This window comes from Rhinichthys klamathensis, unplaced genomic scaffold (genome assembly GCF_029890125.1).
Source record: "Rhinichthys klamathensis goyatoka isolate OS25496 unplaced genomic scaffold, OSU_Roscu_1.1 h1tg000024l_1, whole genome shotgun sequence".
Taxonomy (NCBI): domain Eukaryota; kingdom Metazoa; phylum Chordata; class Actinopteri; order Cypriniformes; family Leuciscidae; genus Rhinichthys; species Rhinichthys klamathensis.
The window spans coordinates 377,787-405,550 of record NW_026606575.1 but is presented as its reverse complement, the minus strand read 5'-3'; the positions used below and the strand labels follow the sequence as shown (position 1 = coordinate 405,550).

The 27,764-nt window shown below is 39.6% G+C and overlaps 1 protein-coding gene across 3 annotated transcripts in view; it reads right to left on the bottom strand.

The window, feature by feature from the left end:
• Window positions 1-27,764, bottom strand: part of LOC130077698 (sodium- and chloride-dependent GABA transporter 2-like) — a 78,812-nt gene that overhangs the window by 26,560 nt on the left and 24,488 nt on the right. The window contains exons 1-3 of one of the 3 annotated variants that reach the window (XM_056243032.1): window positions 20,293-20,546; window positions 19,130-19,264; window positions 18,625-18,765 (exon numbers count right to left, since the gene is read on the bottom strand). The exons of the other annotated variants lie outside the window; for them this stretch is intronic. Of the exons in view, the coding sequence (XP_056099007.1) occupies window positions 18,625-18,765; window positions 19,130-19,264; window positions 20,293-20,431 (415 nt within the window). The 5' untranslated portion in view covers window positions 20,432-20,546. Of the gene's footprint in view, window positions 1-18,624; window positions 18,766-19,129; window positions 19,265-20,292; window positions 20,547-27,764 lie in introns of those variants that run through there. 3 annotated transcript variants of the gene reach the window in all.

The window sequence follows — 27,764 nt, the reverse complement described above, 5'->3', positions numbered from 1 at the left end:
ATTTTGTTGCATTGTTAAAAAGTTTCGGTGCATATTGAGTCAGGACTAGGTTGGGTATCGGTTGGGTTTTATCCGATACCAGTACCTACTCGGTATTTTTTAAACTGTTCCGGTGCTTAAACGGTTAAGAAAACGAAACTGCACACACTTTATCAAAAAATAATACCCTTTTATTTACAGGGCCAAACTGGACACAACATTAACTTAAATCATTAAACAAAATAAATACAAGTAACATATGGTAATAATTAAACCAATATAAAATAAAAATGTACATTACATTTTACACATATACATAATATCAAATAAAACAATATTGTATCAAACAATGTATGTAATAATACTGGAGATTAATAGAGATTACTAGCAGGCAGAGCTACCTCTCACGCATTGACCGTGAGTCTCACGCATTTGACCCTTTTCACACGCTCACGCACGCCACATATCGATTTTCTCACGCAGAGAAAAATCGCGGACAAAGAGGACACCGACAGACAAGACAGAGAAGGTTACTTTTGATATGGAACAAATCCACAGCTGTCAGATTCTGTCAATATTTTTACGAGATTCACATTAAATACACAATAAATAATGTTTTGGCTCTTTGAAATGTGACAGATCGCTGTAGCGCGTCAGTTTCAAACGGCACGTGATACAGCAGCCTACAAATCCACTGCTTCTTAGCTACGCAGCGTTGAGTGAACCTATGAAAGAGAACATCTCTGGTTACTGGTGTAACCTATGTTCTCTCAATAGGGAACGAGACGCTGCCAAGCTCCTCGCGCTGCCGACCAGCTTCCTTTTTCGGCAGAGAAATCTGAGGAGCAGATGGCGCGCGCGCGCCAACATAATATGACGACGTAAGTGCGTCGAGGCGGCGCCCGCGCCATTAGCCAATGTATTGGCTTGATTCTATATGGGATTCAGACTATTGGCACACCCAGAGGGCGTTCTGACGCGTAATTTTTTTACACGTGAAATGCAGCCAAACCTTGCGAGCATTGCAAGAGGGCGCATGCGAGACAGAAGAGACTGCGTGTATGTGTGCGTGTGTGCATAATTAAGTCAGGCACCGAAATCAGGCACCGAAATTGTCGTTCTTATTCGGTCTAGTTACTACCGTTTACGTCGGAACCGGTTCCCTATTGGCACCGAGTTTCGGTACCCAACCCTAGTCAGGACGGACCTATCCGCGATCGCTCTCCTTGGTTCTGACCAAAGAAGAGCGCTTTGGAATCTCCATTACGCATCATACCTGGGCTGCGTTTCCCGATAAAAGAAAAAGCGGTGCTCTTTATAAAATAAGCACTTTAGAAATAGTTGAAATTGCATTTATTAGGACTCATGGGATAGTATAAAAAAATTATCTAAACTATAATAGCCTATATTTAGACTGTAAAAGAGGTCAGGAATGTAATATTTCCCCAAAACATAGTTTAGTTCTGCTCCTATAACATGAGGCCGAATATTTCACAATTCTTCTTAATTGTTTTAAGTTTTCAGCATCAACAACACTGCCCGACAGTTTCAATCAATACTCGGGAACAGAACTTGTTCATTAACAACGTCATCTGTCCATTTATTTATTTTCGATTTCATTAACAACAGACTTACTTATTATACAGAGAAGATGTATTAAAATGTAACCTATACAATATCAACAAAGTTATCTGCATTGCAGAAAAACAACAACAAAAAACATTTCAGAAGCCAAAAAATAATCAGGCTAAAAAATAACAACTGAGTAAAAGACACTCATATTTTTGCGCTAACAGACAGGCTTAAAAGATTGCCAAACGTGAAGGAAAGGGAAGAAGAGAGAGTATGAGAAGAATATTCATTCATTGCAAATCAAATTATTTATCAGAGCAGTAGGAAAGGGCATGCTACTGTAACGGTCACTTTTGCTTTTATGTTAATCTGAGGTAAAATGAGAACTGCGCATGTGTAGACTGTCAGTAATAGATTTGAAAGGTGAGGAGATAACCGCTCCACCGACCGTTGTAGGCCTACTCTTTCTTTTATTTCATTTTATATTTGTGGACGAGTGTGACATTTGAGTAATTTGACTAAACACGGGGAAAATAGGCTACGCTCTCGTCTTTCGTGCATCTTTCCGTCCGACACCTATTTTATTTATTTTTTACCCCCCTCTGAGCCACATCTCAACTTTGCGTTACACTACCTATCTTTCCGAAATTACAGGAGTAGTCGGCGGGGTTTGCTCTTGAAAATGTCAATGATTTCATCGAAGTCGAGAGTTACTGTAAGCTCTCTCTCAAAGGTCAACAGACAGAGGGACATAAGGCGAGAAGTAAGCATGGTGCTCCTATTTGGTGTTTTAATCCGGTTGACACTGGAAAAGACGCGTTCAACTGTACAAGATGTCATTGGCAGTGTTATCAGAGCTTTTAAGAAAGCATGGATATTCAGGAAAACGTCCCCACTGCATATGTCCATCACTTCTACAAGACTTTTGAGATGTTCTCCTCTTTTTTTCTTCCTCTCTAGGAGTTGCACAAACACGTCGAGCTCTGACTCTGATATGGTTATATGGAAGAGCTTCCCTGTATCATTGAGAGACTTCGTTATAGTGGCCAAGCTGGTGTCATTTGTATCAAGGCTAGGGGACATCAGGATTGCAGCAGATGCCATGAGGCCATAAATGTCACTGTGGAATCGAGTGTTCAGTTCATTAAGCTGGCAGTCTATTAGCGTGTTGGAAATGTTGCGCAGGTCACTATCACCCCTCACCCTTGTCGATTTCCCCAACGTGCATGTGACAATACTTCCCTCAAATCAGCCTGGGAGCTTTCTTGAGCGGGGCAAACTGATGACATCCCAGTTCTCGACATCATGATCCTCCATCATCTTATTTGTTGTTGCTAACATATTTGAGAACGCAGAGTCACCGGAGCGGATGTCTGTCAGTTCTTGTTTGAGGTTCTCGATCAAATCAACCGTGTCTGTCACTGATGTGTCGATGGACTGGAGGCTTTTAGACGTGAAGTCTGATTTACTGAACAATTGTTTGAAAAGTACAAGGAGGAATATGAACTTTTTTGTTCTGATCTGCTGAAGTAGTGACTGTGCCTCAATCTCACTCTGTCCCCCGTCTTCCGCATACTAGGGGTGGGAATCTCTAGGCACCTCACGATTCGATTCGATTACGATTCAGAGGGCTGCGATTCGATGCTAAATCGATTATCAGAATCTTTTTTTTGTGTGTGTGTGACTATAAATACTTTGCTTTAAAAGTACAAAGTAATGACCCATAAAGAATTAACGTACAATATATTTTATTAACATTGCAAAGAACCAACAGGAAAATACATGTGTGTCTGAACTAGCAGCAGCATATTTGTAGTAAATTAATAATATAACAACGACCGGTAACGTTACAGCCGAGTGTTTTTCCTCCTCTGGCTGGAAACGTGTCATTTGGCTTCATGTGTCTTGTTTCCGAAATATTTTAGTTTTACTCTACAACTAGTGTGGCTCTTGTCCAGCTCCTTTCCCCCTTCAACTTCAGAAGCCAAAATATTTCCACACGTCAGCTTTTAACGAGGAGGGTGTTTGGATTTGGCGCTCAGCCATCGCGTCCGCGTCTGTTATGTGCACGCCACAGACGGACCGGCCACTGCACTTCCGCGCTTCAGAGTTCCGTCTTTCGCGTTCCGTCAATATTACGTTATTATAAATATATATCTAAAAAGTTTTTTTTTTTTTTTGAAAATCGATTTTTGACAATTGTGAATCGATTCAGAATCGTCCACGTCCGCATCGCGATGCATCTAAGAATCGATTTTTTCCCCCACCCCTACCGCATACTGTGCCAGCACCTCCACGATAACATCATACAGAATGAAAACTTTTGTCACTGCGGCTGATCTTGAATCCCACCTGGTGTCACACCCTCGCTCCAATTCCAATGACCTCTGATCGGGCCGCATCTCTCTTTGCGCGTTAAGGAAACGGGCATGACGTTCGCTGCCGCACATGAAGGTGTGCAAGGTGTTGAGAGTGTCGAAAAAAGTAGAAGCATCCAGCGATGTCCGGGCCACAGTTGACAGGACCAGGTTTAACCTATGAGAGTGACAGTGCACGTAGATGGCGTTTTGAAAGGTGCCCTTAAGGATGGCTTGGACACCCCCCTTATGCCCAGCCATTACCGATGCACCATCAAACCCAAAACCAACGCAAAGGCTAGGGTCTAGTTCAAAAGGTGCGACAACTTCTAATATTTTATGTGCTATCGCATAAGCAGTCATGTTGTCTGTGGATACGAGGCCAACAGCGCATTCTCGCACAGTCCCCATGTGCACATACCGAAAGCAAACAGCCACCAGTTGCTTTTTAGATACATCCTTACACTCGTCTGCTAAAATAGCATAGAAAGATCCCTCATGCAGTTCACGTTTAATCCGTCGCAACAGGAGAGTGCACGCAGCATCCAACAGGTCATTCTGAATTTCGTGACTGAGCATCTTTGCATTGCTAGGGATCGCATCTAGTCGCTCTTGAGTTGCTTTGTCATGCCTGCAGACAAGTCTATAAAATTCCAGGAAATTACCTGCGTTTTTGACCTCCTCATTCTCCCGGTTGCCACGCAGGGGTACTTCTTGTTTGGCACAAGTAATCAGAACGTGCAGAATTACTTTGATGTGCTCCCGATTCCTCTCTATGATTTCACACTGTCTACCATCTGTGTTGTTGAGTTGATGGATGACAGAGCCGCGCTCAGACATTGACAGCCTGTAATTGTTAAATTTATCCAGAGCAAATGTGTGCGATTTGCTATTCTGGTGCTTTAAACAAGCCTGATTGAGGTGCTTCCAGTCCCGGTATCCAGTCTGGCTAAACTTCTCCTCCCTGCCCCGATCACCAAAGTGCCTACACATCTTACAGAAGACTGCATCCTTCCTAATGCTGTACTCAAGGAAATTGTATCTGCTATACCAGTTTGTGGAGAAACTCATTGCTTTCTCACCTATCACTGTGACCGGATACTTCAGCACTGGTTGAGTTGCGGGCTCATCCACGGAAGACAGATCCACAGGGCGCTGAGAGGCAGAGGCGCTGGCGCCCTCCTAGCAACGGTGCTGGTTGCGCTAGCTGCGCTGGTTGCGCTAGCTGCGCTAGTCGCACTAGCATCCTGGGGTGGCAGAGACGAAGATGTGCTAGGTGATGTGGATCTCAGCTCTCCTTCATCTCCTGGTTGCAGCGATGACTCAGAGACTGTACGTGCGCGTTTAAGGTACCTAAACAACGACTGTTGCAACATTGTCCTTTTCTGGAAATTATTTTTATACAAGCTAATGATATACAAGCTAATGATAAGCGCTGAAGCTGTTTCATGCGGCGGGGGCTGCGCTGCGCATATGTGACGTCATTATGTTGTTTTAATTTAATCAATGTTGATTATGAAAGTGAGCATGCAGCATGAGAGAGATGATAGGCTACATCATGAGATGCGCAATATTTCTGGATACATGGAGTGGGTAAAACATTATTTTGACCACTTAATTGAGTTTTTTCGTTTTGTATTAAATTGTATCTTAATTTTGATCAATGTTTTATCAACCAATTGCCTGTATTTAATAAATAAGAAGCAAATATATAGCAGACAATGTAATAAGGCGTTTGCACGATCACTTGCATTGCACGAGAACTGGAGCATGATTCCGCCACAGAGTGAAAAATGTAATTGCGATTTTTTTTTAAATCTCACAATTCTGACTTTTTATCTCAGAATTATACGTGATATAAAGTGGCAATTGCAGGTTAGCTATAATGTCAGAATTGCGTGATATAAAGTCGTAATTGTAGCCTATGTTATTAAGTCAAAATTGCGTGATATAAAGTGCGAGAAATATAGCTTGAAATTCTGACCTTTTTCACATAATTGCATATCTCGCAATTCTGACTTTATAATAGGCCTATGCCAGGGGTCGGCAACCCAAAATGTTGAAAGAGCCATATTGGACCAAAATAAAAATAAAAAAATATTTCTGGAGCCGCAAAAAATTAAAAGCTTTATATAAGCCTTATAATGAAGGCAACACATGCTGTAAGTGTTATATTAGCCCTCTAGTATCAAAATGATAAGTAGGCTACAAATTAGAGCTTAGATCGGGCCCAAAAAATCAAGCCCGGCCCGACACATTAAACGTAATTATGAGCCCGAGCCCGATTTGAACCCGACCATTTTTTAATGCGTGGGTTGTTATAACTGACGTTCTCAACTTTCTTTCTCCCGCCCGCAACATTTATGTTTTGTCCCCCCCTCCCGCCCGCAAATACACTTTTTTCTGTAGGCTACCTCCAAATACTTTCAAGTTAGCCTACGTGTCGCCACCATACATCCTCCTGATAAATTATTTGTTATTAAAGCATTAAAACACAAACCACTGTTAATTTAACATAAAAGCAAGCAGTTTACTATGCGTGCATGGTTTGGCATGACTGAATGCGCGCAAAGTGCGCTCTCTTAATAATTCCTAAAAAGCTGACAGTTCATCGCGATCTCACACATCTCTGTTATTATCAATGAAGCTGACTGCACAATGAATCTTTCATAATTTCCACACGTTGTTCGTTATATTTGGAGGATTTGCCAGCATACAGAATTCAGCACTGAACAGAAAAGTCAGTTTTGAGCGTGAGGGGAGTCTATCTTAAATGCTTCTGATTGGCCATTGCGTTCAAGAAATCAACACATATGTCTGTGATTGGCTATATCGCTCAACGCTGCAAACATGTTATGAATAGAAATTCTGGCCTGTAAATCGTTTCTATTTTGTTTTAGTAGAGTGAGTGCATTACCGCACGCGCCGGCGCTCGCACTCGGCCATCAAATCTAGTCCCGCGCCGCACTAGAGTGCGTTGGGAGTGCTCAGCTATCTTTCTCTTTTCCCCCTTGGGATCCATGGCCCATGACACACCCGCCGGTTTGTTTGTCAGCCACCGGTCTGGCATCACGCCGATCTGACAGACACGTGTGTCACAGTCTATGACGTAAATTCTTCGTTGACAGAAATGTTGAAATTAAATATTTATTATACACATTTTTACAACGTCGAAAAACTTTAAGAATGCTTGTCATGTTTTTCATCCTACAGAAATTATATTAAAACAAAAAATATTTTTTCCATTTTCAAATTTTTGAAAAAGCTCCAGGGAGCCACTAGGGCGGTGCTTAAGAGCCGCATGCGGCTCTAGAGCCGCGGGTTGCCGACCTATGGCCTATGCAATTGGGAGATATAAAGGCAGAATTGCATGATATAAAGTGCGTGTTACAAAGTCAGAATTGTGAGATATAAACTATGGGTAAAAAAAAAGAAGCAATTGCGACTTTATTTCACGCAATTCTGACTTTATAACACACAATTCTTTATTTCACGCAATTGCGACTGTTCACGAAATTCTGATTTTATATCACGAAATTCTGATTTTATATCTCGCAATTCTGACTTTATTTCTCAGAATTGCGAGATATAAAAGCAGAATTTCGTGAACTAAAGTCGCAATTGTGTGGAATAAAGTCGCAATTATCTTTTAAAATGTTTTATTCTATGGCGGAAACAAATCAAATCAAATTGGAAACAAGCTACCATACTAGGCTAGTCTGCCCTATTTAAGTATCCTAATTAAATTAATATAAAGAGGCGATTTGTCCACTAATAGCTTAGTCAACTACAGCGGGGGAAAAAATAGTCGGAGGCCTTATTCCACATATCTTCGAAGTTCGAACCAGCAGGCCATTCTGGGTTGAGCGAACGACCTTGCGGAAATGAGCGAACAGAGCGGAATATTCAGAAATGCGCTCTCCGCTCACATGCTCTGATCGGAACAAACCCGAACACTGTCTGCTGAACTTGCGCAGAAACATCAAAATAGACATAACCAGCTTAAAATTGTTTTTAAAACTAAACATTTAGACTATTTTAGCACAAATTATGAGCTTAATTGGCTATTTTTTTTATTTATAATTCTTGACCAAAAAAAATTTGAAGAAAAGTTTTGGGTGGGCCTGTTGAAAAGTGGGTGGGCCTAGGCCCGTCAGGCCCACCCATAACGCCGTGCCTGCCTCAGTGTGCTACATCGAGCGGCTCGTGAATGCCAAGGACAACGGCAACAGCACAGGCAGCGAGCTACAACAACATGGAAAATGGACGGCATCGAAGAGCAAACACGTAAGCTACAAACCGAAATAAATGAAACGAGAGCTTAATTACATCAAGGAGATACAGAGAGCATGTCAAGGCAGGAGTTAAAGGACGATATTGAACGCAAGGAAAAACAATTAGCTGAACTCCATAAAATGGAGGCTGCGACCGAATTATCATTACCGAGGCGTTCAGAGCGGCCTAGTGTGCTAACGGAGAAAATGCTAGCCTTCCAAAAAGACGAACTGATTAAAAAGGATAAAAAACTGTTAAGTCTCTTTGAACAATGGAAAGGGCTAATCAGAACATCCAGAGAAATCCTAAAGACTGACTTATCAGAGCACAAGTTGTGTGCAATGGCCGACGATATTGAAAAGGGTTTGAATAACATGATGGTGTACAGTGAAATAAGGGAGCGTACTGTGCCATCCCCTGACACAAGACGCAAAATGGACTCTTGTGAAGCAGTAACTAAGGACACTATGAAAATACTTAATGAACGTATAACAGCAATAGACGGTGATTTTGAAGCAGATAGAGAAAGACAACGCCTTCACCAGCGACTGTCACACCAGTACGCCCGCTCCATCTACGGTACCGCCTCTCAGTCTAGTGTCGGTAAGCAGTCTGACACTTCAAGCATCGCAGCCAAAAGGGTTGATGCAGCTGCGGAGTTGGCTGCAAAGGAAGCAGAATATAAAATCGTGCAGGAGGAAATTAAACAAAAGGAAAAAATGAAAGATATAGAATCTGAACTTGAGCGTTTAAAGGCAGAAAAGGAAATGCAAGCTGCTCGCGCAAAACTTGAGATCTACGACAGAGAAATGAAAATGGATACGGACAATCAGCAAATTCAACCGAACAATATGCCTTTGTCTGTTGACCACCAATCTGTTCATGAAGCACCAGCTCCCTCTAGTGGCATACCTCTATTAATGCCACAAAGCAATGTGTCTATCCATATGTCAAATCACACGGTGAACAATCCAAACCCTCAAATTGCCACTCAAGCACCTTCCACAGACATTTCTCAGTTGGCCCAAGCAATTCAAAACAGTATAGCCATAAACAGAATCCCAGTGCCAATGCCCACAGTGTTCTGCGGAGATCCAATTAACTACATTGAATGGAAGGCTTCATTCTCTTCACTTGTGGACTGCAAAGGCATCTCACCTGCTGATAAACTTCACTTGCTCAAAGGGTATGTCACAGGCCCAGCACAAAAATGTCTTGAGGGCACATTCTATCGCAGCGATGAAGAGGCATACAGGGATCCATGGCAAAAGCTTGACCAACGTTATGGACAGCCTTTTGTTGTCCAAAGAGCTTTCAGAGACAAACTGTCAAAATGGCCTAAAATAAGCTCAAAGGACGCAGAAGGATTAACCCTCAGACGGTCTTCGTTTCGGAGTCACATCCTGGGCCTTCCCGGTCAGAAGTGAAAAATGAAACTTCCTAAAAATGAAACTTCCTCCATCCCAGTAAAACCAATGCAATTTATTTTTGTTCTATAATATTTATTCTTTTTAATTTAGTATTTTGAGACAATTTGATTGAACTTATTAATATTTATGCAATATTTATGGTAAATTTTTTGCTATTGAAAATAATGAATTTTTTATTTTATTTTTATGCAGTATTTTCGGTTAAAATAGAGACTAGGCTTTCAGAAAAAAAAAAAAAAATTTTTATTAAACATAAAATTAAATAAATCATGTTATTGCATGGGTTTACCACTAGATGCCTGTATAGCTCTAAATGGAGATGCTTGTGAATTCTAGTTGTTTTTGGACCAAATTACTTACTTTTAAGATGTGGATTGAATGTATTTTTTTTTTTAGAAATTCTCAAATAATACTTTTGCCAAGGTTTATAACATTTTATTAATTATAATTTTAATAATTATTATATTAATTATATATATATATATATATATATATATATATATATATATGTATATATATTAATTATAATTATTAATTATGTTATGTTTTTCACTCTTGATGTTTTAGAGTTTCACCCCTTCATTGCTGAGCACTTTTTTCTTCATCGTGGCCGATTTGTAGATAATTTCTGTGTTTTTGTCAATTTCCCATTCATTTCCTATGGGGGTCATTTTTGACCGAAGACCAAAATCGTCACTATTTTTTTACGACCACTTAGCATGCTCGGATCATGAACTCAATTTTTTTGTGTTCACATACCTAATGCCAGAAAAGTCACCAAGTTTCGTAACATTCTGATGAAGCTGTGATTTTTAAAAATTCAAACAGATTTTTCGTAATCTGAATTTATTGGTATGTATGTGTATAAAAGTGTGTTTGTATGTGTGGGTGGGTGTGAATTTTTTGCACTCTTGATGTTATAGAGTATCACCCCTTTACTGCGGTGTACTTTTTTTTTTAGAATCGTGGCCGATTTGTAGATTGTACAGACAAAAATTCAGAGAATTTGTGTTTTTGTAAATTTCCCATTCATTTCCTATGGGTCGGTCATTTTTGACCGAAGACCACAAGTGTGACTATTTTTTTTACGACCACTTAGCATGCTCGGATCATGACCTCAAATTTTTTTTGTATTCACATACCTAATGCCTTAAAAGTCACCAAGTTTCATAACATTCCGATGAAGCTGTGATTTTTAGAAATTCAAAACAGAAAATTTTCCGGTCATAAATGACCAAAGACCGTCTGAGGGTTAAGGACATTTTCAGACTTTCTAAATGCATGTCTCCAAGCCACACCATATGTAAGAGGCCTAGAGATATTAAGTGACTGTGAGGAAAATCAAAAGCTGCTGCAGAAAGTTCCTGACTGGCTGGCAGCCCGTTGGAATCGCCAGGTCACAGTTACACTTATGGACGGCAAGGATTTTCCCTCCTTTAAGTACTTCGCACAACTTGTGGCAGTCGAGGCAGAGATCGCATGCAACCCGGTTACTTCTTCATATGCTCTTCACCAGGGATGGAAATTAACTTTTTTGTCCACCGGCCACTGTGGCTGGTGGATTTCAAAATCTAAATGTGTTTTTACGTGCATATGATACGCAGTTTTTCACGTGCATATGATACGCAGTTTTTCGCGTGCATTTGATACGCACTTTATTGCGTGTAATACACACGCATCCCACACCACTAATCCTACCCAACGTATAATACACACGCACCAGACACCACTACTAAACCTACCCATGCGTATCATATGCACGTTAAAACTCTTTTTCGCGTATAAATTGCACGATAGACACAATGCGTGCTATAGAGACGCATTTAGTGTGATCGGGTTGTCGTTGCAGATAAGACACACCGGCTTTGCATTTACAAAACTAGGTAGGATGAACGCATAGTTGTCTTTTTATTATTCTTTGTATAACTATTTTCGCTGTCAACTTCCCTTTTTAGACTCTTTGATAGTGCCATTTTCTCTCACCAGCTTAAATGTTAACACGACGTAATAGCGTAAAAAAAGTAGCTATGCAGTTTAGTAGGCTATGCGAGGATGCCAAGGAATAATTCTAAGTTTAAAAGTAGTCTACGTCAAATAATTATTACAATAAGTTAGACTCCATTGTGTAACAAGCAAAATTAAAATGATACACATTTATTCACAATATGGAAAGAGGAAATAAAACATAGTTCGTTAAGAGCATGACTCAAAAATGCCATTAATGGGCTTATTCAAATCCTCTTTTATTTTTTTTAGTTATTTTTATCCATTCCGCATCTCCCACATGTGTGTTTTAGCAAGGCAGGATGTGTTGCAAGATGCCGCAATATATCGGGAGACATGTGGGTCAGACATGATTTTGACCACTTCATTAAGTTTTGTTTTGTAGAAAGCCTATCTAAAAATTTAATTTCGTTTTGTATCATTTGTATCTTATTTTTAATCAATGTTTTATTGCCTGTATTTAATAAAAGCAAATATAGCAGACAATATAATCGGACATGGAGGCGCCGGCGAGATTGCATTGCTCGTGAACTGGAGCTCGTCTCATAAATTAACCGAAACTCAGCGTTTAAGCTGCCTCACAGACACGAAAATATATAGAAAGCTTAAAAATGTCTAATTTTAAACGAAACCATTCAAAACGAAAAGAAACCGACTACTCTCTGCTTATGTAATCCATATGAAATGTGCATTTCTCTCTATAGGCGCGTTAACTACTGCGGTCACTATTGCAGCCGACTGAGCCGACACAAGACACTTATAAACAATTAAAATGTCTCCTTGCTATATTTGAAACATTCATAATCATTACTTTTGCCGGTTCCTTGTGACAGCTTTTGCGTTATTGGCAGCGTCACCCTCTGGTTACATGAACACGGCGTCACCACCGAATCAGCACCGAAAACATGGGAATTTTTTTAGACAATAATCCCACGACCTATTCGATATTCTATAATTAAATCAACAAATCGAATATTCGAAAATCGTGACTCATCCCTACTGCTTTATTAATGTATCCAGTATAAAACCCGGACACTGCCACACTGACTGTCCTACTACAGTATTTAACACAGAGTAACAGCTCACTAACATTCTAGTTGCATTTTTCATCAATTAATTTCTTAAATTATCCATTGACTATGTTCTGGCCCGCCATCTAGTGTAAAAATTTTTTTTTGGCCCGATGCGAACCTTACTTGCCGACCCCTGAGCTATAGTATGTTGGTTGCCTTTACATTAGAATAATATTTAATATAATCTAGATATGAAATGGAATAAATAGCATTCAATACAAAATGAATATGTCTCATATATTGAAATCAAGTTTTATGTGATAAAATATTTGCTTTGTTGTGCATCAGAACCACATCAGGCATTTAGTACAAAATAATTTATTGAAGCATCCAGATACTTCACCACGTGACAGCAGCTAGGCTCCTGATTGGTTAACGCGGCGCGAATTGACGCCAAAGTTCAAATTTTTCAACTCGGGCGGCAGACGCGAATTCGCGTCAAACGCGTGAATGCACAAAAGCACTCAATAAAATCATGCGCGCGGAACGCGTCAGACGCTCGAACTTGCCGCGCGAATGAGGCGTATTCGCATCTACCACGGCGCGCTCTACACCTCATTCGCGCCGTAGGAATTTTTTACGCGCGTAACGCGTCTTTGCATTGACTTAACAATGAAATCACTCGCGCCAGACGCTCTATTCTCGTCTGGTGTGTACGCACCATGATGTTTTCTCTGCAGACCTCTACGCCTGCGATGATGTAACGCCACATTTTTGTTTGAAGGTGTGCCTCCTCTAAAAGTGTCCGCCGTCCGGGTGAAACAGTATGCTATTTTTATTTACCCGCCACCGTGGCCGGTAGGTGAAGCGAGTTTACCCGCCACAACACAAAATCACCCGCATTTGGCTGGTGGCGGGTGCTAATTTCCATCCCTGCTCTTCACTCATGCAGCTCATCCTACGAGAATAGGACCACAAAGGACTTTAAACCAAACAGATCCACACAAGTCTTCACAACGAAAAAAAACCATGGTACAAAACAAGGCAAGGAAAAGCAACACAAATTTAAAGGTAACCTGCATGTTTTGCAAAGATGAAAAACACCAGTTGTCAAAGTGCCCTAACTTTTCAGATCAGCCCTTAGAAGAGAAGCGCACATATGTTAAGGACAACAAACTGTGCTATGGATGCTTAAAGATGGGCCATAACGCCAAAGATTGTTACAATCGCCACACTTGTGACATTTGCAAAGGAAGGCATCCCACTTGTCTACACAATGACAATCACAAGGCATATGAAAGGTCTCGAAGCTCTGACAACACCGCTCCAAGTACTCCAAATGATACTGCGGCAGTCACAGCTCTCAACGTTACTAAGGTGGGTCAGTCAACTAGCACATCCATGATCGTTCCTGTATGGGTGTCTACGGTTCAGAGCCCGTCTAAAGAGGAATTAGTTTACGCACTATTAGACACACAAAGTGACAGCACATTTGTCTGTGAAGAAGTAAGCAACCAGCTACGAGCGGACGCTCATCCTGTAAGAGTCACAGAGTATCTGGACTGCGTGTGAGAGGTTATGACTCAGACATTCTCATTGACCTACCCCCCCATATACCAAAGACTTTATTCCAGTTAACTATGACAACATACCCACTAGTGACACAGCAAGACAATGGCCCCACCTGACAGAAATTGCTGATAAGATACCACCTCTTTTGAGTTGTGATGTTGGACTCCTTGTTGGATTTAACTGTCCCAGGACTTTAGCGCCAAGACAAGTTCTACTAGGAGAAGGTGAGGAGCCATATGCACAGACCTAGGGTGGAGTATCGTTGGAGGCTCCACACCAGTGCTCAATGAAACTCAGCCAAGTTTGTGTCATAGAATCACAATAAAGGAATTACCCCCTGTAACTCCCATGGACGTGATTAATGTGCTAGAGTCAGATTTTAAGGACACAAAGGCAAGCGACAAAGCAGTCTCAAAAGAGGATCTCATCTTTTTGGACAAGCTCAAGGAGGGAATAAGGAAAAAGGAACAAGGACACTGTGAGATGCCTCTGCCATTCAGACAAAGGCCACACTTACCCAACAACAGAAAGCTTGCTGAAATCAGACTCGAACACTTAAAGCGAAAGTTCAAAAAAGATGAGAAGTACAAAAGGGACTACATAACTTACATGAAAGACATTATTGAAAGGGGTGATGTCGAAGAAGTACACAATGAAGGAAAACAAGGTGAACAGTGGTACATTCCCCATCACGGGATTTATCACCCCAAAAAGCCCACTAAACTTCGTGTTGTGTTCGATTGTTCAGCCAAACGCAATGGTACAAGTCTAAACGATCATCTTCTCCCAGGGCCAGACCTGATTAACAATCTAACAGGCATCCTCCTACGGTTTAGACAACATCCTATTGCTCTAATGTGCGATATAGAGAAGATGTTCCACCAGTTTCACATCCAGCGGTGCAACAGAGATTACCTGAGTTTTCTGTGGTGGAAAAACGGCAACACAGAGACACAGCCACGGGTATATAGATTGAAGGTACATCTTTTCGGTGCAACATCATCACCAGGGTGTGCAAATTACAGACTAAAGTATTTAGCTAAAGAACATTATCACACATACCCTGTAGGATCTGAGTTCATGGAAAAGGACTTTTATGTGGACGACGGAGTCACAAGCACAGACACAGTTGAAAAGGCAATACAGCTTGCACAAGAGGCCACAGAGATATGCAAGCAAGGAGGGCTCCGTCTACACAAATTTATCTCAAATAACCCTGCTGTCCTTCAAAGCATCCCGCCGTCTGAATGTGCAGTAGAGACAAAAACAAAGGACTTAACGTTCAAAGACATGCCACAAGAAAGGGCCTTAGGCATCCAATGGAACCTTGAAAAGGGACTGTTTCAGATTTGACAACACTTTAAAAGACCAACCAGGAACACGTCGAGGCATCTTATCTACTGTTGCATCCATCTACGACCCCCTTGGCTTCCTGGCGCCATATGTGCTTCACGGAAAAAGGATCCTGCAGGAAATGTGTCATCAAGGTATCAACTGGGACGACTCCCTGCCAGATGCACTGAGGCCAAGGTGGGAGAGCTGGCAACGTGACTTTGCCAACTTAGACAAGGTAAACATAACTCGCTGTTACTTTCCTGCTAGTTTTGGAGAGCTTAAAGAAATAGTTGCACCACTTTTCGGATGCGAGCACGAGTGGTTATGGACAATGCACCTATTTAAGAGCCAAAAACGTTAAAGAGGAGATTCACTGCTCATTGGTAATAGCTAAAGCCCGTGTTTCTCCTACCAAGCTGACTACAATCCCCAGACTCGAGCTAACTGCAGCTGTAGTTTCAGTCTCGGTTAGTAACATGTTGAGAGAGGAACTCTGCTACGCTCAAGTCAAAGAGTATTTCTGGACTGATTCAAAGGTAGTTTTGGGCTACGTAAACAATGAGGCACGTCGTTTCCATACTTTTGTAGCGAATAGAGAACAAAAGATTCGCCAAAGTACAAACCCTCAGCAATGGTTTTACGTACCATCAGAAGAGAACCCAGCTGATAGTGCATCTAGGGGTAAATCGGTCACTGAGCTTCTCTCATCCAACTGGTTCACTGGACCCTCCTTTCTCTGGGAGAGGGACCTGCCCACAACACAAAGTGTAGAGCTGGAACCGTCTCTTGGAGATCCAGAAGTCAGAAAAACACAGACAATGTTAACCAAAGTTACAGAGACATTCAGCCTTGCAGAACGTTTGTCCAAGTTCTCGTCATGGTCCAAAGCAGTCAAAGCTGTAGCACGTCTCATAAGAAGGGCCAAGAAAGTCAAATCAGATGCGCCGGCTACAGTGAGTGAACAAGAAAGTGCAGTACATGTCATCATTCAGGATGTACAAAAACAAACGTATGGAAAAGAGATAAAACTATTAAACAAAGGCAACCAGCTCCCACATCAAAACAAACTGTTCCACTTAGACATTTTCAGGGACACAGACGGTCTCATCAAGGTCGGATGGAGACTTTCATCTATCAAAGACTCTTTCAAACACCCTATTGTGTTTCCAAAGAAACATCATGTGACCAAACTCATAATAGCTCACTGTCACGACAAAGTAAAACACCAAGGAAAAGGCTTCACCATAAATGAAATCAGATCCAGTGGCTACTGGATCCCAGGGATGAGCAGAACCGTTGCTGCTTTCATCCGCCAGTGTGTCATTTGTCGCAGACTCCGCAAAGCTCCTGAGGGTCAGAGAATGAGTGACTTACCTGCAGAACGCTTAGAGCCCACTCCGCCCTTCACATACTGCGGTATGGACTGTTTTGGCCCTTTTGTAACTACAGAAGGCCGAAAACAACATAAACGGTATGGACTTTTATTCACTTGCTTTTGCTCCCGCGCCATTCACATTGAGCTATTAGAGGACTTATCCACTGACACATTCATTGCATTAAGGTGTTTTATTTTTATCAGAGGTACAATTCGCCAAATCCAATGTGACCAGGGAACAAACTTTGTTGGCGCGAAGAATGAGTTTAAAACTACCCTAAGTGAACTGGACACCCAAAGACTGAGTACTTATCTGTCCCAAAAACAGTGCGACTTTGTGATGAATGCACCTCACTCCAGTCACGCAGGTGGAGTGTGGGAATGCCAGATAAGAACTGTCAGAAGTGTATTGAATACTACTGTCACTTGCGCATGGTAGACTTAATGATGCTTCATTAAGGACTTTATTCTATGAAGCTATGGCCATAGTCAATAGTCGCCCACTGACTGTAGACAACCTTAACAACCCTGACAGCCTGGAACCACTTACCCCTAACCACCTGCTCCACATGAAATCCGGCACAACACTGCCCCCACCTGGTGCCTTCCCAAAGGAGGACCTCTATGGAGCAAAGAGATGGCGTCGTGTGCAGTTTTTGACTGAGCAGTTCTGGTGCAGGTGGAGGCGTGAGTATCTGCACAACAATATTGCTAGGCAGCGCTGGCACTCACCAAAAAGAAATCTAAGAGTAGGTGATGTTGTGTTGGACGTTGATGAACTGTCACCCAGAGGTGAATGGAGACTTGCCAGAGTCCTGGAGACTGTTAGCGGCAAGGACGGACTCGTGAGAAGAGTGAAAATCTCCTTTGGAGATAAGAGACTGAATAACAAAGGTCAACGCAGTAATAAGCTCTCTAGTGTAGAGCGTCCTGTGCAAAAGCTAATTCTGATATTAGAATGTTCATAAGCTAATTAAGAGAAATGGTTATTTCATGTTGAAAAATCTTCGTTGTTGTTATCCTTATATAACAAACTCTCATAATTTGGTGGGAGTGTAAATAACCATAAGTATATTTTGTTACAGAGAAGGTTATTGTCTTTTATTTTGAAATTTTTGTACTGAGATGGTTGACTTCCGGCCTTAAGCCGGGCGCTTTTGTTTTCTTTTTGGAAGCGCGCGCGCCCTGTTTTCTTTTTGGAAGCGCACACGCCCTGGCTAGCGCAGTGTATAGCATAGCTTGTCATCTCAAATACGGCAATAACTTCGACGCGGAGCCGTGTTTAAACGTCAAATTTATACTTGCAGCCCCTCTGAAGAGGCAAAAGGTATGTAATTAGTTGAGATATGAGCATTTTGTCTGTTAATATGTTCATTTTTGCACAAATGTAAGACAGCATGTGAATGTGAACAATGTTAGCTGATCAGTTACATGTTTTGTATACATTTCAGCTCTTACGTTGGTAATATGGTGAATGGACTAAGGATTATAAAGGATTAAACATCATAAAACCACCAGTAAAAGTCTCATCCTTGTTCGGGGGGCATGCTACAATAGGTCTTAATGAGTCTTTATAAATTGAGTGCTTGCATTTATAATATAGTAATACTTATTTATAAGCATAAATGGAGCTACAAATCATTATAAGCATGGTCTTTATAAAAGTGTTACCTATTTAATCCAGTGTTAATTTTATGTTTTTAGATTATCACCTGTGTTCCAGGTGTTGTTACAGCTGGCCCATGGCAGTTGGGTACTGAAAGAGAAGAAGAGGTAGAAAAGCGCCCAGGCCAGAACGATGATGTAAGACATGCACATGTACAGAAGAATCAGTTGTCCTGCGTAGCCAATACCTGAAAAAAGCAAACAGAAACACTGACTAAATGGGAATGAAAACGGAATTAAGTTATTTATCAGCACTCATCAGAACCCAAGACAAAAGCAAATCGGGAGGGACAAATATTAAAGATATTACATATTTTACATATACAACCAAGGGGAAGCAGCCAGGGGGTCCAACTATCCTTACAGCGGTTCAGTTTAGCCTAAACTGTACATAAAGGCAAATTTAATTTTGCAAAGCCAAAATTTGAATTTTGCAAAATAAAAAGTTTGCATAAAGAAAAAAGAGTTTTAATCTTTGTAATTCTTTATAAAGAATGATCTTATTCCTAAATAAACGTAAATTTATTTATAATATTTTTACAGGACTCTCACCTTCAGCCAGTGGACAGAGGCGATGCCAACATGTGATGCCCCCTTCCCCTGTGTACTGTCCTATTGCGGTCTCTAGCAGGAACAGAGGCACCCCACAGGTAACCATAAACACCAGGTAGGGTATCAGGAACGCCCCTGAGAACACACCAGTACAATAATACATTATCTAATGGGGACATTAATTGCACTTTTTTTATTATATAATGTTCTCCAGGGTCCACTTATAATGTTGGAATTTAATGAAATTAATTTAGAAACAAATGGCCATGGTGATTCAATCACCCACTGCTTTGGTTGAGTAATATTTTTTGCACATGAAATAAGTATTATATGTTGTTATCGCGAACTGATCTTGTCAGAAGTTTTTTTTTAGCATTTTTTTTAAGCATTGAGCATTGTAGCCAATGCATGAATACAATGGACAGAGTTTTATTCAGCGTGAGCTCACACAACAGAGTTCTTCACTCTTGTGAATGATCTCATGATACCAACAGTGGAGTCAGACATGATATGAGATTCATTGTGCAATGTAGACAGTTTCAATGATTATAATGAGAATTTTGTAGACTAGAGAATACAGAGCTTGTGCCAAACTGAAGTGATTGATTGCTCCAGTGATTATAAAGTAAGCATTCTTTGATTGTTTTTTATATATTATTTAATCACAATTGAATGGGGGCTCAGTGGGTAGCACTGCCACCTCACAGCAAAAGGTCCGTGGATCGAGTGCCAGCAGAGCCTGTTTGTGCATGTTTCAGTCCTGTGATGGACCTGTGGTGGAATAGATCGGCTACCTGTGACCCTACATAGGACAAGCGGTTTGGAGAATCAAAATAAACATTTATCACAATCAGGCTTTAGAATTAACATGGTTACTTACTTACATGGTTGCAAATGCCTTTCAGTAAAAGTGTACATAAATAATTATACTCTACTGACACGATCAGGCACTTTGTTGAAAATAAACAGAAACTTAACAGATGACAGAATCCTTTGGAAGGTATGAAGATGATGTTCTTCAACAACTTAGAACTGCACAACATTTGGAAAACTTAATTTAATACATTTTTATACAAAGTGACCCTGTCCCGTCACTAACATGTTACCAGATACATTCAGCAATGTCCAGATATAATGAAATATGCATTTAGGCTGCATCATACCTCCTCCATTCCTGTAGCAGAGATAAGGAAACCTCCACACGTTACCCAGTCCAACCACATTCCCTGTCACAGCCAGAAGAAACTCTGCTTTACTGCCCCAGTACCCTCTCTCCTCTATTTGTTCTTCTATTCTGTTCATTTCCTAACTCTGTTTTCACCAGTTCTGTCTGATCCCACAGTCCTGCTGTAATTCTACAGTGGTGGAGGATAATAATTAAGTGAGTCTAAAACTGGCAGATGCATCGTTTATTATGATGGTTGGGTTAGCCTCAGGTTAAATATGCAAAGTAATACATTTCAAGAACATTCAAATATGTAAAACTTTCCATTTGTTCAGTCAGCAACTTCTACTAAGTTAACAGCTAAGGTTTTACAGAGTTGTAACACCACTGGCCATAACAGTGAAACATTCCTATAAAGGATGACTTATGATGTTAATAGCATTTTAAAAACCACATCACTGAGCAGAGTAAATCAAAACATTCTTAAAAGTTCACAATGACCTTTGTGAAAATTAAGTGCATTTTTTTGTGTGGAAAAAAACCCTTAAAAAAATAACTCACTCATTTTTTTTTGTGAAGTTGGGAAATCACAATGTGAATTTGATCACATTTTATTCCTCTGAACTAACCCCAAGGTTTCACAACTTTTAATATTTTTACTTTGTAACACAGAAAACACCAATGACATAAAAATAAAGGAAAAACATTTCTTTTTTTAATTATTTATAATATTTATGAATAAAAAACGAACACATTTTTTTAACTAAAGTAAACAAATGGAACCTTACTGTAAAGTGTTATAATGTTATTGGCAAAATTTGAATTGATCATTAGATATAAGAACATGTTTGTGAACTGCTGTGTCATATTTGGGTATCTGGGGAGGTGGCTGGGTGTGACACTTTAGGAACATATGGGACAGGACCTTTGACCCTACTGACTTTTGGTGGTGGTCTTAAGGGATAACTAAGTGATAAACAGAAACTTACGTAAGCATGGGTCTCTTATCTGTGGAAGGCAGGCAAAAGAAGCCTGCCGAAGACCTTGAAAATGGTATAAAGGCTGCCCATTGCTTCCTGTCTGGTGTCTCACTCACTCCACAGGGTAACTGCTGTGTTGGCGACTGGGCCTATTCTTGCAAGAATAAATACTTCTCTTTTATAAATTTGATTCCGAGTGTCTCTTATGCAGTGATGATGTTTAACAGAATTTTTGCCACAATAATAGATAACATCATTTTATATACTATAGTCTAAGGGTATACGTTTACACGAAAACGTATACCTGTATGTAGCTGTATGATATATCGTAAACAGAATGTTCCTTACCGCATGCTGATGTCATCCATTTCCATCTAATCATTCTTTTTGTTTTCGCTGGTGGATACAAAAACCTTACAAAAACTGATATAAGACCCTATATTACTCAATACAAAACAATGGCTCAATATACAACATAGCATCTGGACCAATCAGACACACACAAATATTTATTATACTTAAATGGTTTAATATGTATGTGTAACCCCGGTTACCAGTGAGTACTGGCAGAGACCGAATGAACTTCGAATTAAATAACTAATTAAAAGTATGAAAGATGCTGACATAGCAAATATAAGACTGTAGACAAATTAATTAATGATATAAAATAGAGAAATAGAAAATATTGAATATTATAAATATGTCCAATAGCATTATCTTCCTTTGCAAAGCCTCCAATGAGATCGCATTTTGAGTGTGTTATGATGATGAGGGAGAACCCAGGCGCAGACAGAGTACACTAAACACACGATTTATTGACGACAAAAAGGGGAAAATAATGCCCACGATGGGGTAAAACAAGACAAGGCAGAGGATGACTAACTAGACTATGATTTAGACAGATGACTAGACGCTAACTAACAGCAAATACACGAACAGGATCTTCACAGGACTCGTAACTAAGACAAGATACTCACAGGTAATATTTATCAATGACTCACACGTAACTAAAGCAAACGCAGGATTCACAGAGTGTAACACCACAGCAGGTGTCACAATGAACCGACACAGGACAGCAAACACAAGGGGATGATAAAGGGAGACACTAATGACAAGGACAGGTGAAGCTGACTAGACAATAATGACAAGACGAGGATAACAAGGGGGCGGGGTTACGTAACAAGACAACACAAGCACATGGCCCAAACAACAGGCCATGCGCTTGTACACAAAACATGGGTCTGCCACGCAACATTCTTTACTTAAAAATATATGCATCACGTTACATATATTTTTAAGTAAAGAATGTTATGTGAACTCAAATATTTAAGTACATATAACAAAGGTTTTCTTGTTTATTTTATGTAAAATAATTCAAAGTTGGGATTACTTAAAAAGTATTATGCAAAAATGGTGCATATACATTTTAAGTAAATCCAACACAGTGCAGGCCATGTGAGATCAAAACAAATCTTAGTTCTGTTAACTTAACATTTAAGCCCATTTGTATATAAAAATAAGACAATTAAATGAGTTGAACCAACCATTTTAACTTATTTTAGATCTTCAGCTATTGGTCTGCTTACTGCACTGCTCCAGTACATTCAATGTCTTAAAATAAATTAAACATGCAAATCACACACAATAAAGCATTTAACTTTATTATTTTTTATTTTTTGCCAAAGGCTTGAAAGCCTGAAACCATACCTAAAATGTAACAAAATGTGGCAAATCGACAATGGAAAATCACTTTTAACAGGTCACTTTTTCACCTTTGCAACACTCAAAAGATATACATTTTTCCAATATTTACTTTTGGAACATACAAAAAACCTCTTAAAGGACAATTCCGGTGAAAAATGAACCTAGGGGTAATTAACCGAGTTGATCGTTCTCTGGGATGCATTTTCATGATAATTGAATGTACGTAGAGTTTTATCTCTAAAAACTGTTTAGCTTATAACGCTAGTATATGGGGCATAGAATAAGCAAAAGGAAATCGCTAGTTAATACCACTAACAAGGCTCAAAATAGCCCCACACTAACACGGTAGCATAATGAGGGTCCCTACATGCAAACTGAAGCATTGAGAACTTTGTAAGTGTACAGACAGTTTAATAAGAAGATACTTTATAAAGACAGTACATTACACGTATACAGGCAGGAGCCATCTTGGAAAACAGTCTCGACCAGTCGAGCCACGAACGCCATGCTAAGTGAGATGAACTGTGACTTGGAATCTCATAATATGGTCCGTTGTTTCCGGAAGAAACTATTTTAATAAACAGATATAATTCATGCATTTCCATGTAATTAGTTTCACAAACGTAATTCCTATCGACCAGCTCACTTAGCACAGCGTTCGTGACTCATCACCTCTATGCCTTCCAGCGTTACCCCAGTCTGTGAAGGATCATCTGCTGAGCCACCTTTCGTGATGATCCTCAATGTGAGATGTTCCAGTTCCTCTTCATTCCTATGAGTATATAAAAAAAAACATAAAAAAAAAAAGGAAATCGGCATTTACTTGCAACATCACTTGTTATTGTTCAGACTGTTGCAAAAAATCAATTGCATTGAAACACAGAATGAGAAAGAAATGTACCTTTATATTTTAAAATAAAATAAATCTCTTACAGCCTCTTACATTTGCAACATTATAAATGTCTATACTGTCACGTTTTTATCAATTTAATGCATACTTGCTGGATAAAAGTAAATTTATTTTATTTCTTTAAAAAGAAAAAGTTCTAATTGACCCAAAACTTTTAAATTGCATCTTAAAATATATTCAAATAGAAAACAGTTGTTTTAAATTGTAAAAAATAATAATAATAATAATCACAATATTACAGTTTTTGCTGTATTTTGGATCAAATAAATGAAGGCTTGGTGGGCAGAAGAGACTTCTTTTAAAAACATTAAACAATCTTACTGGTTGTGTGTGTGTGTGTATATACATATATATATATATATATATATATATATATATGTATATACACACACACACACACACATTTTTTTCTGGTTATCAAAAATATATCTAAAAAGAAAAAAACAATAATTAAATGTTATAAAGTAGTCCATTATTAAATGCCTATAAATATAAAAATGAGTCTATTAAATAATATCTATTAATTTAAACAAAACAAGTTAATTAATGAAGACTTTTGTCCAGAGGTTTTGAACGAATCTCTTCAAAACATTTTAACAGTCAGTCACTACTGGAATAGCCAAACAGTAACAGATCTATAATCTTTGTTTGAAGCCAAACTTTTGCTTAAAGGGTATTTACTTATTTTGATAATAATTTTGAAGGTTTAATAGACAGGGTTGTAGCTGTCATTTAGGAATAATATTGTGTTCGAATCAAGATCGCCATTATTTAATGATAAATCGTGCACACGGAGCTGTAGCCAATGTGTTTTCGAATTTAATATTTGTATGTTAACGAACGTTACCAGTAGGCTAACCCGCGCCCAAGGCCTGGCCGGCCCCCTTTCCCGCGATCCATTTATAGATATTAGAGAATAGAATATATGGGAATTTGTAAATATGCAAAGTACATTTTTTTTAAAACTCATAGCCTGCATATAATAAATGACAACTAGGCTACATTTCGTTAATAAAGTAGGCCTACGAATTTATCCGTGGGGGAAAGCGCCGTCCGAATTGTCCTCTTAGGTGTGTTCAAACCGAACGCGAACAGAGCGTCAAATACGCGTCTATTGCGTCTAGTTAGACGCTTGAATCTGCTCGAGTTCAAAATTTTCAACTTGCGTGGAAGACGTTCGTGGCAAACGCGTCACCCAATTCGCGTCATTCGCGACGCCCGGCGCGAATGATGCGTCTATTCGTGTCTTTGCATTGACTTTGTAATCTACTCGCGCAAATTATTAAATTCGCGTTCGGTGTGAACACACCATTAATGCATACATGCCAACGTCATGGTCATATTTCGAAAAACACAATAAATAGCCTACTCTGACTACTATAAACACTTGACACTTGATAGCCTATTCGATGGAAGCACACTCGCTTAATTCAAAAATACTCTAGTGCAAAGTCACTCATTTCATACATTAACTTGTAGACTACATAGGTGTTCGTAACACGTTTCTAATTGTTGATGCAAAATTCGTAGCGATTCTGAAATTCAGTTTAAAAGTTAGTTTCTTGACCAAAAATGCAATAAACGATTGAGTGTACCTTAAGTTAAAAAAAGTTAAGCTTACCTCTTTTCAGCGTCTTCACATATGTGCTTCACAAAATGGCTCCAATTTTTGGCTGGAAAGGCATCACGGGAAATTGCATATCACGTGGCTCGTATAGTTACTTAAAATGTTATGCTCGATTTACTTAATTTTGAAGCAATTATTATAGTAGTTGACATGACTAATGTTTTTTCATTTTATTTATGCATACATTTAAGTTCACCTAGTTACTTATATTTTTGTGTTACACACACTAAATATGTTAAGTAGAGGTTGAAAAGTTATGAATACTTAATTTTTTGTGTTTAATCTAATTACTTTTGTAAGTAATGGTTGTTCAGCCAACGAATCGTTTTTTAGAGTGTGCCACAAGACCAGGGAAAATCAAGGACATGATGGCAGAATCATGACAGAGTGACGTCATTTAAAGGGGTCATATAATGCCATTTTTGTACAAGCTAATATGATTCTTTAGGGTCTAAATGAAAAGTTTGTAATATACTTTAATTAAAAATTCTCATTAGTATTGTAAGAAAACACTTATTTTACCTGGTCAAAAACAGCTCTGTTTTCAGCACGCCGTTTCAGTGCATATGCCTTTAAATGATAATGAGCTTTGCTCACTCCGCCTCTCTGTTCTGCGCATACACCGTTTGTAACACAATAAAATAACCACGCGTTGTTCATTATAAACGTGGGATTATGAATTATATTGAGAACGTTGTACATAGAAAACATGCTGTAATGTACCCTGAGTGTAAACCGACGCATTCATCGTGAAGCGTGCAGCTGGCGATTTGCAAAGATTATATAAATATTAATATAAAGATTAATAAAACGTTACACTCACTTTAGTTCTTCTGAAGGTTCAGCAGGAAGACGAATAGGTTCCGATCCTTTATTCAGGTGCAGCTTCTCAGCAAAACCAGCTTTACACTGATCCTCGTTTATAAAGCAGTCCACTGAGAAATGATTCGGCAAACATGAGAGCATTGACGTTGCTCGTGGGGAATATTCCCTTCGAAAACAAATTCAGCCACTGCGTCTTCAGCGGTTCGGATTTAGGAACATTAAAATGACTGCTGTGTTCGTTATTGCACCCAAGAACAGAACACCACAATCGCTTAGACGCCATTCTGCTCATAGACAGTGCTCCAGCATATCAACAATGACCGCGCCGGTCCGCGCAGACTATGATTGACAGGACGAGCGAGGGCGGGTCTGTGTTGAATCACTGCTGTCAATCAACAATCGCGGGAGGGGCGTCCGTTTTATTGACGTCACAAAAACGAACGGCTCAATTTGAGGCAGGGGAAAACATATAAGGAGATTAAAACAAAAACACTGGATGGATTTTTATCATTATATGATGGTTGTGTACAGGCACTGCCAACACACATTTCAGTACAATCAACTTGTAAAAGTGCATGTACCATTATATGACCCCTTTAAGCGTCCGCTATCGCGGCACTTTTAGAGAAGCAGTGCATTCTAGATCTTTCTTTTCTCCGTGAACCTCTGACGCGAGCGGATGCTTGTTGCTGCTCCGGGAGATTTAAAGCTCCAAATTGAGTGAGAACTGATGATTCAGAGAGAAGCAGTGTATGTGAGAGTGACATTTTGGAATGTGTGTCATCTGGAACTTCCCTGGTTCTTCCGATGTACATATGTAAACGAGTTCCTTGGCCAGGTTTTTTCTTCTGCTGTTATTTCCATGTGAGTTCTGTGATGTTCAGCTGATGAATGTGATCCACTCTGCATGTCAATCGAGCGAAGTGTGAATCATTCCTGGATTGTGGATTGTCTCAGCTCTTCCTGTATGCTTAACGGTCGGGTTGGACTGGAGAGCCGCCCGTTTAACGAATCCTTTGATTTCCCTGTTGAAAGAGACACAGAAACTGAACTTGCTCATCCTTGAACGGTAGGATAAAATCGCATATTAATTCATTTTGTCCCACCCGGGATAGAATTGGACAACTGAATTAAGCACTTCATGGACTTTTGGGACTGAGTTTACGAACTGATCTGGTCATTGAGAAACATCTGACCTTTGGACAATTCAAGGTATTTTACGTTCAGAGTGAACGTAATTTTCTTTTTTTTTTTTTTGTTTAACTGTTCATTTTATTTAAATCTGTATTGAGGTTATATGGGTCAATGTTCATTTAGTTGATTAACTAAAATAACACTAACAACAAGGTATTAAAAAGAAGAAAACAGGTAAATGAGACGGTTCAATATTGAAACTAATATTCTTATTAGTGACTCATCAAATT